The sequence below is a fragment of the Crinia signifera genome, chromosome 4, assembly GCF_055691185.1.
Source record: "Crinia signifera chromosome 4, ASM5569118v1, whole genome shotgun sequence".
Taxonomy (NCBI): Eukaryota; Metazoa; Chordata; class Amphibia; order Anura; family Myobatrachidae; genus Crinia; species Crinia signifera.
Window position 1 is genome coordinate 204,344,347 of NC_139220.1, and position 12,723 is coordinate 204,357,069.

The 12,723-nt window shown below is 42.4% G+C and overlaps 1 protein-coding gene across 2 annotated transcripts in view; it reads right to left on the bottom strand.

The window, feature by feature from the left end:
- The window catches only part of LACTB (lactamase beta), a 45,834-nt gene that overhangs the window by 28,072 nt on the left and 5,039 nt on the right, over positions 1-12,723 (bottom strand). Inside the window, exons 1-3 of one of the 2 annotated variants that reach the window (XM_083183498.1) lie at positions 10,838-11,188; positions 9,425-9,493; positions 3,771-3,959 (exon numbers count right to left, since the gene is read on the bottom strand). In XM_083183498.1, coding sequence (XP_083039624.1) covers positions 3,771-3,959; positions 9,425-9,493; positions 10,838-11,029 — 450 coding nt within the window. In that variant the 5' untranslated portion in view covers positions 11,030-11,188. Of the gene's footprint in view, positions 1-3,770; positions 3,960-9,424; positions 9,494-10,837; positions 11,189-12,723 lie in introns of those variants that run through there. The other variant, XM_083183499.1, reaches the window with a different exon arrangement.

Here is a 12,723-nt window from a genome sequence, read left to right on the forward strand (position 1 = left end):
GCATAGGGAGAGGTATCAGCAGTATAAAGAAGTAATAATGCCACTGTATAGGTCATTGGTACGACCTCACAGAGTATTGTGTTCAGTTCTGGAGGCCATATCTCCAGAAGGATATAAATACATTAGAGACTGTACAAAGAAGAGCAACTAAAATGGTGTATGGCCTACATCACAAAACGTACCAGGAAAGACTAAAAGATCTTAATATGTATACTTTAGAGCAGAGAAGGGGGTACTCTTTACCTAGAACGGCGCCCGCGATTGGCATCGCGGGCAAAAAATCGCGGGCATCACGGTCATTGTATGCACATAAAAAAACAACGGGTGCGACGCGATGCCCGCGATTTTCCCATAGGGATCAATGTTAAAAGTCAGATTGGACGCGATTTTAGTGTGAAATGCCTCAATGCCCGCGATTTTTACATAGGAAACAATGTTAAATGGGCCACAGAGCCCTAATAGTCCCCCTGAAGTCTTAAATGGCCCCCACAATTTTTAACGCCACCCCACGATCAACGTGAACCCGAAGCGTGGCGAGCGCAGCGAGCCCGCGAGGGGCGGCGGTACGCGTCCTCCGACCTTTTCATACCCCCACTATCCACGTCGGAGTGGAGTTGAGAATAGAATAGTGTGGCGAGCGCAGCGAGCCACCGAGCCCGAAGCGTGGCGAGCCCCGCAAGGGGACGAGGATACCTGTGAAGCCCGCGAAGGGACGCGTTTACCTGTGAAGGTATCCGCTGCGCTCGCCACGCTTCGGGCTCGGTGGCGAGCGCACTATTCTATTCTCAACTCCACGCCGACGTGGATAGTGGGGGTATGAAAAGGTCGGAGGACGCGTACCGCTGCGCTCGCCACGCTTCGGGTTCACGTTGATCGTGGGGTGGCGTTAACAATTGTGGGGGCCATTTCAGACTTTAGGGTGACTATTTGGGCTCTGTGGCCCATTTAACATGGTTTCCTATGGAAAAATCGCGGGCATTGAGGCATTGAACACTAAAATCGCGTCCAATCTGACTTTTAACATTGATCCCTATGGGAAATCGCAGCCATCGCATCGCACCCGTTTTTAAGTGCATACGATGGCCGCCGTTCTAGGTAAAGAGTACCGAGAAGGGAAAGGGGGGACTGATAGAAACTTTCAATATATCAAGGGTTTTAACAAGGTACAGGTGGGAGACATTCTTCACAGGAAGAGGAGCAACAGAACACGAGGACATGCACTGAAACTAGAGGGAGGAAGATTCACTGGAAATGTGAGGAAGAATTACTTCACAGAAAGAGTAGTAGATAAGTGGAATAGCCTACCATTAGAGGTGGTAGACGCAAATACAGAAGTACAATTTAAACATGCTTGGGATAAGCATATTGATATCCTTACGAAAAAATAAGGATCAAATATGGTTTGAGGTAACATGTTTAAAAAAAGGGGCAGACTAGATGGGCCAAGTGGTTCTTCTATTGTAAAGTACAACAGAAGATGCTGTTGAGATATTTAATAACTGGTAATAAGCACATTAACTGCCCTTTTTCATTATGTGTCTCTATTAGTATTTCTGCAGTGCATGTTGATATTGTCTGAGGATTATAAAAACAATTGAAAAGGGTAGATTTTTAGGCAACATATATAAAACTTTTTTTTCTGGTTTCCGATCCTCTCATCAGTTGTAGTTTTGGAAAGCGCAGTCCCAGGAACTCTGCTCTTTACGACCTATGGCACTTGGCTCACATCAAAGCCATCACCCCTATTGACACCAATCATTCTATCATTTACAAATATTTCAACATCTGCACTAGGCCATGTTGTGGAATGTCCTCATGCCCCTTGCACAACTTTTCAAAAACAGAGCTATTCATTTTCCACTAGTACATACCAGACATGTCCCTTTCTATTGGAAACAAAAATAAACCAAACCCCCTCACTGCCTAGGTGTCATCCCTGTTCTTTGTTCTACAGTAACTGCTCACATAGCAATGGGATGGGGTGTACTAGAAAAAAAATAATTAAACATTTGCAGAATACACATATCCCATTCAAGAAAATGCACGACAACCCTAGACACTTATCTTCTACATTGACTAATACATGTTGATCTTGCTGGTCTTCCCAAACTAGATTTTCCCCAAACGTCCCTGGTTGTCTAGAGGTGATTTGCTGGGTGCAGCTGCATCTCTAGTGTCTCAGTCCAGGTCCTGGTGTTCAAATGCAAAGCAATTCTGGCAATAAGGTCTCCATAGCATCAGCACTTCGTATTCTACCCCAAATTTCTAATGAAGCAATTATCACGTTAGCCTGATACCCTATTTATAATAGAATGTCCCTTATTGCCTACTAACAGTAGGATTTTGGATGCATCTTGCACATTGGTCCCTGCAATTAGAGTATGTAAACAAAAGTGATTAGGCGAAATGGTGTGCTCATGTGGGTGATATGGGTTTGTGAAGGTGTAAAACGGATAGAGGAGTACAGATTAAACCATTTGCTAACTAAATGGCTTGCCGTAAGAGCTAACCACATTTGACAAGGGGATTATTTTAGACTGCTTGAACAGAGGTAGGAGTGTGAGAAGCATTGCAGATGTTAGGAAGGTCTCTAAATCCACTATGTTATTTGCCATTAATGCGTGGAAAAAGGATGGCCTATTGCTGGAATGCAGATTTCCCTGGAAGACCCACAAAACAGCAACCCAGGGAGCAGAGAGCGCTAACCAGGAAGTGTCTGATGCAAGAGTGCACAGTACCTACAGTAAAGCATAGAGGTAGTGGCGTGATGATGTTGGGCCTTTCAGCTGGTTTGGCATAAGTCCACCATTTGTAATGCACATATAGCTGTTCTAGTACTCTGTGCTCCCTACATTGTGGCAGATCTATGGAAACGAGTAATGTTTTTATCAGGACAACAATGTCACCTGCCATGTTTCCAGGGCGTTGCTCAAGCGATAAACCTAAAATTCGATAATCTGAATGAACCGTTTAGCTTAACCCCTCTGAGATGAATTGGAGAGAAGGGTACACCCTAGGCTGACGTGACCTTCTCCAGTGTTACAGTTGGTCAATTTTCTTAAGGCGGAATGGCACAACAGCTTCTGCTGTCCAGGAACTTGTGGACAATTTGCCAAGAAGATGGTCTGCAACAATCACTGCACGTGCTGGACCTACAAAGTACTGACATCAATTAGATCTTGTTGATTTGATTGCGGTCAGTTTCCCATCACTTTGGTCTACATTGTATATATATGCATTTGCAAAGTTGTTTGCATTTTATATAACATAAAATTATTGGAAAAAGTATTTTATGGATTGCAACAGAGAATCTTATGGGGTCTACACACATAGCGAGTGTGCAGAGCGATCTGAGCGTTGTGAGATCCCTCTGGACAAAGTGCGTCTCAGCACACACACAGCGATGTGAAGAGGACTAGATTCATGGTCCCTGTTCATTCTTATTCTGCTGGCGATGGTGGTGCTTGGGGCTGTTCACCGCTATGGCCCCTACACACGCAGCGATGTAGGGTCAGTTTCTAAGGGATCTAGTCAGATGGGAGCAGCGATAGGTGCATGTCATCACTTCACACACAGATTCAGACTGTGTTGCATATGTAATTAGTCTCCTGGTACATCCTATTCACAATGTGTTGCAAAAATATAAAATAAATTTACCCCAAGTTGAAAACTGCTGATGGAGGATTTGCATCATGTTAGCAGCATTCACAATAATAGATACAGTAAAACAGTGACTACCCAACTGCTACCCCCCCCCTCGCTGTCCACACCTTTTCACCTTCAAACTCCTTTTCCGGGAACTCCGGTACATACTTCTGCACTGGTGCATCTAGATCAAGACGATTCTCCTCCCACAGCTTGGCCACTGCTGTCATAGTGAAGGACTTGCTGATACTGGCTACACGCATGACACTGTCTGGTGAACATGGAATCCGGTTCTCCACATCAGCAAAGCCAAGCCCTAATGGAAAGGATACAAAAATCATTCTAAATACTATAACAGCTGTTCACTGTTGGTGCTCCTCCTTTCGTTTCTAAATACAGGCATGGAGATACAAGTGTACAGATGTACACAGGGAATCTGTACATTCAACTCAGAAAAAAAAAATGGAATACAGGTGTGGCTGCAGCACAGTCCAAAATTCAAATAGGGAAGGTGGGCATACCGACTCAGGCCAAGCAAAATCCCCGAAAGCAACTCTGCGGCTGATGAAACACACAGGTTTCACTGAACCTGTGTGTTTTTGGGCCAATATATGCTTTTTTATTGGGTAAAATAGGATAGCCCAATACAGGAAATAATGTTTTGCCGGGGGTGATTGGATACTTCCCTTAAAGAGGTATATCTTATCTGGTTTCAAGTTCCCACTTATGCAGGTACAAACAGTACTTGTTTCTCTTCTAGAGGTGCCTAAATGCTAAATAAAATGTATATTATGTACATGCTTGGTTTTCATGCCCATTCTGAATCACTGATCAGACATTGAGACTTGTCAAAACCTGTACTAATCCCAGTGGCTGAGGTTCTAAGGCGGACATCTCATTTATAGAGGTTAATAAACTGCACTCATCTCACTTAAAAGAGGTCTAAACTGCAATGGTTTCAGGTGATTATTGTTAAAAGTGGTTTGACAGTCTGACGAACAGAAGTTTTTTGGTGCAAAAATGCCGGGACCTCACAATTAGTCCCAGTTATTGATGCTCCCTACTTAGCCAGGTTTTTCTGTATTTTATTATATACTAGTTAAAAGCCATCAAAATGACGGCTAATACCCAGTGTTAAAAGGCAAAATTACTGGGTAGAACTGCTTCACTCGGAAATTTGCCGGGGTCCGGAGCTGCAAAACTGTGTTGTTCACACTGGCAGTGTGAACAAGACATCAGTCCCTAACTGCTCCTACATCCAATCTGTCTTCACAGCTCCCTCTCCATATCCAGCAAGTTTGAGGCAGTTCATTTTGCGATCACTTTCTTTAAAGGAGTAATTTGGTCCTCAAGTTAGGAGTATTTAGCAATAGATAGATAGATAGATAGATAGATAGATAGATAGATAGAGAGTCCACAATTTAAGAGCGATCCATGTATTCTTCATCCCATCGCACTGCGAAGGATACACTTTGTGAGATGCATTCCTTACATTCACACCTGGATTGCTTTCTGGGCAATTTATTATTTCTTTATTAACACTTTCTTATATAGTGCAGCATATTGCGTTGTGCTTTACAAGAGGAGACTGTAAATACCCTGTTTGTTGTATCACTGACAGTCAAATGGTATGAGGACCCTGCTCGCAAGCTTACAATTTGGAAGCTGTGAGTGATGAGCATGCAGAAAATATTTGCTGACTGGGTAAGGCCTATTTTTTCCCTATAGATTACATAAGAAAAAACCTTTGTAAAAAGGGCTTTACCAAGGGGGAGGTCACAAAACAGGGCCACCATTAAAAGAAAACATTTCCTGATGAAAGAGACCACAAATATTGATTAGAAAAAGTGTGTGCTTTTATTTTAGTCCCAAATATTCAACATTAAACCTTTTCAAAAGTGTCTTTACACAAGACATATAAAACTTTTGTGAAAACTGTTTGCAGTATACCCGAGCCATTGGTGTACCTAGACATGTAAAAAGTGCACATAAGAATGCCCCAGAAGCTCTGTTTTTCAAATATACTGGGTTGGGAGCGTTTCCACTACCCTTCGATCCAGTAGCGTCCTGGGTTTAACCCCTGGTCATTATCTGGGTTGGATTGCAGGGGAATCCAAACTGGGTTATTTTAAAAGATAGCATTTCCACTAGCAGAAAACCCGGATTGAAGCTCGTCCCCGCAGAAATTACTGTGTTATTTCTGCTAGTGGAAAAGGGGTATTATTTATTATGCTGTGTACACACGGGGGAGATATATTGCTCAGCCATATATTGCTCAGTTTCTCCTGTTCATAAGCGACCAGAGATGGTCGCTGATGAAAAAGAAACTGCCGGGGGGAGCCAGGCAGTGGTAATCAGCTGGTCGCAGGAGCATGTTCCTGCGACCAGCGATCACCACAGGGGCAAAAAACGGGAGCGCGCACCCAGCGATATATATCGCCGGTGCACACTCCCATTGCGGGCAATATGGTCGCTCAGCGACCATATTTCCCGCGATTTTGGACAAAATCGCCCCCGTGTGTACGCACCTTAAGTGTGTGAGTGTGATAAACATGATCTTTGTTATCAAATACTGCTGCTTTTATGACCGTTAATTTACATTGGTAAAATAACACAAGGTCATAGCATAAAAACATGGCATGTTACACAGTTTTTATTGGCAAATTTGGATTCAACTACACCGAACAGCACTTTAATGTAGTTTTACACATTACAGCCAATATCAAAAAGGATAGAACAGCTCCATTAACTTAAACTGTAATCCAGTGGTGCCCATCAGTGTGCTGCCAGCGGTGGTCTGGTTTTTTGATCACTGGAGTCAGGTATAAAACCTTTTCTCCAGATTACAAAAAGACCTGGCGCTTCAATGTAAATGAGATATATATATATATATATATATATATATATATATATATATATATATATATATATATATATATATATATATATATATATATATATAGATAGATAGATAGATAGATAGATAGATAGATAGATAGATAGATATATGGAAAAAGAATACCCCTTCAATGCGCTGTATTAGTAATAGGATGGGCAGCTACTAAGTTATTCCTCCCTGTTAGCAGGGGAGGTAGAAATGGGAAAAAATAGACAGTAAAGAACAAAGTGCACCCCTAGATAGACTTGCATTTGGAATATTACCCCTGAGGAAGTCGTTTTAACGACGAAACGCCTTGGGTCCGTTTCCTTGCATATATAGAACCGAATCTTTTGAATACTCCAAGATAAAAATGCATTTTTTATACTGTTTTTATGAAGCATTGTAATAAAACTGTTGATCAGTGATTCAAAAAAAAGATTGCTAATTCGGTTTTCTATATTGGAAGTTGGTGGTGGAAGTCTATCTAGGGGCGCACTTTGTTCTTTACTGTCATATATATATATATATATATATAATTACTCGCTGCTGCAAATAACACCTGTGGGTTATGCCATACCCACGTTTAGACACAAAAAAGGAAACAACAATGGTGAATCATGCGCTGCTGGGTAAATTGTATCTGTTTAAACTCCGAATTGTACTGCTGATACAGAATGAAAGCCGGACACACTGTTTATATTTAGTAGCAATTTATAAGAATGTAACATATAATCTAAAATAGTACATTTATAAGACACAAGACATAAGTAAATATAAAGACATAATTTTTAAAAAGTAAGGGGTCTCCTGAAATGGAAATTGAATAAAGCTTGATTTTTTGTATCCAATTGATATTTGTGTGTATAATGGATACACGTATCCACACTCTGTTAGTGTATATAGGGCAACAAAGTCCGATAACAAGTGAACAGGTGAGCTGCAATGTATGCACAGTAAATGGCAGTCCTTTAGCATGTGAGCAAACACGCAATTTAAGAATGTTCAGCCGTGGTAAAAGTGCAGAAACAGCAGATATGCAGTAGTATGTTCATTCACTTAGAACGTTCACTGATATTTTTATCTCTGGAATATTAGTGGAGGTGATAGTGTGATTTTCTCACCCCTTCGATGACGGCCAGTGCCATTTGCTGAGCCGCCGCAGTTCCGTTGATGTTAGTCAGTGCTAATCCCGAGCTTTATCAAGCTTTATTCAATTTCCATTTCAGCAGCAGCACTAGTTTGAGTGCCAGCATTCTACCACCAGCCATTCCTCCCACCGCTCAACTGCAGTTAAGAGATCCCCTTTTAGAATGTAAGCTCTCACGGGCAGGGCCCTCTCTCCTCATGTGCCTTTTTTAGAATATATAAACCACTGCCACCCTGATGATTGCTTCAGTGTCCTGTCCCCTGATGCAACTATCCATATTAACCATGTACTTGTCCTAAACTGTCTTGTAATGTAATTTGTTATGTGTTTTTGATTATAACTATGCTCTGTAAAGCGCTGCGGAATCTGTGTGCGCTATATAAGAAACTGTTAATAAATAAATAAATAAATAATTATGGTAGGGGGCCAATTCATTTGTTTGTATAATTGCTGTGAGGGACAGTGTGATGAATTGTCTGGGAGGCGGAACAGTGTGGAATTACTTTGGGAGGCATTGGAGGAGCAGTGTGTGGAAATTATTGTGGGGCAGAGAGAGGCAATGTGTGAAATGACTTGGGGGGCCAATGTGTTTGATTACTGTGGGGGCCATTGTGTTTTTATCACTCTGGGTGCCAGTGTGTGTGTGTGTGTAGTATTTTTTTCAATTGGGGCCACTGTATGCGTTTGTCAAGTTGAAAAAGGTTGAAAATCACTGCTGTAATCTTTTCTAATTTTACATAACATGTGTACTCTCACTTTATAATTATATTACAACAGCTTGTGACTAATGTCACGAGGGGGGTGGGAGACCAAATAAACTGCAACACAATCACTTTACTGTTCGGTCTGTTCACACTGAACATAACATTTGATTAGTGCTCCGACACATTTGTGTATTAGGATTAAAAGTATATATGTATAAATAGTGGAGGTACTAGCAATCTGTGCTTTGTACAGGTGTATATTGGAAACCCACACAAAGAAAAGAGAGTTTATGCAGTTCATTATCCAGTAGCCAGTTTTCATAACAGAAACTCCTATTGTGTTTGTATTTTGTCAACAAACATTCAGATCTGATCGCAGTACAAATTTGTTCTCAAAATGAGCAAAACCATGTGCACTGCAGGTGGGGCAGATGTAACATGTATAGAGAGAGTTACATTTGGGCGAGTTATTTTGTTTCTGTGCAGGGTAAATACTGGCTACCTTATTTTTACACTACAATTTAGATTTCAGTTTCAACACACCCCACCCTAATGTAACTCTCTCTGCATATGTTACATCTGCCCCCCCCCCCCCCCCCCTCTCTGAATAAGGCCCATTGATTCAAGTACTTTGTCCCCTTATACCGTGTTCTCACTGCCAGTGAGAAATACACAGCTTTTACCCGGGGACTGCAGGGAATGACCCCCGTTCTCACTGCAAGGCAAATTCCCGCTTGAAGAAGTTCTACCCGGTAATTTGCCTTTTAACATGTGTTTTTATGCAGTGTGAACGGGTCAACCCGTGTCTGCATACCCGGAACTCAAACACGGGTAAAAATAAGGGTTTTACCCATGTAGGAGATCCAGGTATGCCACCCGTTCACACTGCAAAAAACCTGTGTTAAAATGCATATTTCCGGGTCAACATTATAGACCCAGGAATTTGCCTGCAGTGAGAACGGGGTATTAGATAACTTTTTATAAACCATTATTTTACAAGTAAATTTAAATTCAAAAGCACAGTTTATAATCCAGTTGGTCATACTCCCCTTCTGTCCAAACAGATTCTCCATCGACAGAGACACCCACCACCATTCCTGGAGACCCCACTTCATCCTGAGCAGAAAAAAAAAAAAGAAACTGTCAGATTATTATGGTTAAAGATTTTTTATTTTTCTCCAGCTTTGGTAAATTACTTTACAGGGTGTTTTGCAAGATGTAGGAGTAGGACATACTATTACAGAACTTTTACATGGGTATCTTTATTAACCTGATCAATAAATTAAAAAGGTGTACATGACCAGCCAGATGACTGCTCTAGTCTTAACTAACAAAACCCGACTGGATCACAACATATAGTCTGTTGAAACATATAAATCAGGTATTCTTCGTTCTACCAGGAAACAAAAGCTAATGTTTGTTGTCCTTTAGATTCAGTCGTTCACCTCATTTGACACAGTAGGACTGGTGAGATCGGCCTTGCATGTCTGACCAACTTGTTGCCAAGTTTGAAATGTTCACCCGAGCATTCATTGTTAATGCTATAATGCGTACAAACTCTACTCTACTGAGCAGCAGCCCATAAAAACTGGGTTCCACACATGCCCTTTACGAGGACGATACTGCGGATGCGCTGGACTCTGCATATGCCTCTCGGGGCTGCTGCAAATGCAGCCCATGGAGGCTGATGGCCAGCACATGTGCAGTGTTGAATAAGCTACTGCACATGCAGCAGCCCGCACTGGGGACCAGGATTGGCAGGGACCACAAGCGCAGTATCATGGCAGCCCCCCTCCTCTGCAGAGGTAAGAGCATCCTCTGTGAAACAAACAACTCAAATTCCACAAGACATTTCTAACCCATGGTTGAAAAGCTTAACGCTCAGAACATGTTGTTTTTTTTTACATGTCCTCATGTTTTCTAAAAAAATTTCATAGGACCTTTAGTTTATCAATTAAGTTCCCTCCAATAATTAAAATAAAATGTACTTCTATACCACAAGAATAATATCATACTAGTGGCAAGCATGTAACAAACACACATTTGGCGCAGCATTGCATAAAATGTAGCAACCATGCAATGTGTTGCTCTAGAACTGCACATTGCCTTCGCAAATGCAGCCGCAACTTTTTAAGTTGCATCATTTATACTAAATAAAAAATACTGTTAAATAATGATTATTAAAAACTAAAATAAAAAACAACTGCAATTTGCTGGAAAAAATTACAGAAAAGTAGAAATATTATAATGGTCATGTGTGCGGGCTATAAGAATGTGAGGTTATTCCAGGTGGCAGAACACTTCTGGTCGCATTAGTATTGAGCAGTCTGTGTGCGAGTCTCCAGCTGCCGGCGGACTACACCCGCCGGGAAGTCGGAGCCTGCTGGGAGTTGTAGTGACACATCAAAGACGGACGGAGGCACACCGCAGCGCCCGCATAGACCCGGACTCCCGAATTACCTTCAGCCGCTTCAGCAGCTCACGGCTCCTGGCTATAGCCGGATTGTAGCGCCCGCAGCTCTTCCTGCTTTCCCGCTGCCCGTCTTCCTCCTCGGGTCCCTCAGCAACTTTAGCCGCTGCCGCAGCCAGGCCTAGGCCTAGCAGGACCCGTGGGAGAGCACGGCCAGGCCGCGGTAACCGGGACCACCACATCGGGCGCACTCTGATTCACTCCGAAGTATCTTCTGCCTGCCCGGCACAGTGCACTGCCCACACCACCCGGCCTGGCTGCTGCCTATAATCAGCAACGGGAGGAGGGCCGGCCCTTACCTAACCCTCTCCGCTGACATAGTACAGGGCCGCTGCCAGATATAATAATCATTAATAAGGCAATAAGGAATAAACCAAAGAGACGTTATAAGGGGGGTAAAGTGACGAGGCTGGAGTTATCTTCTTATTCGGCCAGCTTCTTATTCACTTCTTATTCAATTTCCAGCTTCTTATTCAGAAATTTCACTTTTGCAATGGTTAATGAGAATTGGGAAACAAATGTGACACCTGAAATCAACAGAGGGGGGTCACTTACATGTGACCCAAGTGTATTGTGCCTGGCCCAACATTAATTTGGGCATGAAATATGCTGGCAAAGTGGGCACATGCACCATATTTAATGATTTTGAATAAGTAGCTGTAGTTTTGCAAAGGTTAACAAGTCTTGGGCCATAAATTTGACAGTACTTGTGTATTATCTGGGCGCCCGATTTTTTCATTGTAAAGACCCGATTTTTAATTGTATAGTCACCCTTGGATGATTTCATACCCCCACTATTTAACTACGCATGGAGTTGATTTTATATAGTGTGGCGAGCCCCGTGAGGGGACGCAGATTACTTTACATGTATTCTGCGTCCCCTCGCAGGGCTCGCTGCGCTCGCCACACTTCGGGCTCGGTGGCTCGCTGTGCTCGCCACACTATATAAAATCAACTCCATGCGTAGTTGGATAGTGGGGGTATGAAATCACCCATGGGTGACTATACAATTAAAAATCAGGTCTTTACAATGAAAAATCGCATCGCATGAATTGTGTGCCACTATATTGCATGCTATGCGATGTAATACAATGAAAAAACCGTGCGCCCAGATATTACACAAGTACCCCCAAGTGTATTTGGCCTGGCCCAACGCTGATTTGGGCATGAAATACACAGACAAAATGGGCACATAGAGATCATAATATCTCATTTTGAATAAGTAGCTGTAGAAGAAGTGCGTCAATAGCATATGACAAGTGTATTTTGCCTTGCTCAACGCTAAAAGGGTCTAAAATTTACACCTGAAATCAACAGAGGGGTGTCATTTACATATGACCCAAGTGTATTTGGCCTGACCCAACACTGATTTGGGCATGAAATACATGGCCAAGTGGGCACATGGACCATTTTATCATTTTGAATAGGCTGCAGTTTTGCAAGGGTTAACGAGTCTTGGGCCACAAAATTCACACCTGAAATCAACAGAGAGGTGTCACTTACAGATGACCCAAGTGTATTTTGCCTGGCCCAACACTGGTTTGGGCATAGTGGGCACATAGACATCACAATGTTTCATTTTGAATACGTAGCTGTAGTTTTGCAAGGGTCAACTAGTCTTGGGCCACAAATTTGACACCTCAAATCAACAGACGGGTGTCACTAGCATATGACCCAAGTGTATTTAGCCTGGCACAACGTTGGTTTGGCCATCAAAAATGTGGGCAATATGGGCACATACACCATTTTATCATGTATCATTATGAATAATTACTGTAGCTGTAGTTTTGCAAGAGTTGAGGAGACTTGGGCCACAAATTTGACACCTGAAATCAACAGAGGGGTGTCTGCTCTTCCTCCCCTTCCCCCATGTAGT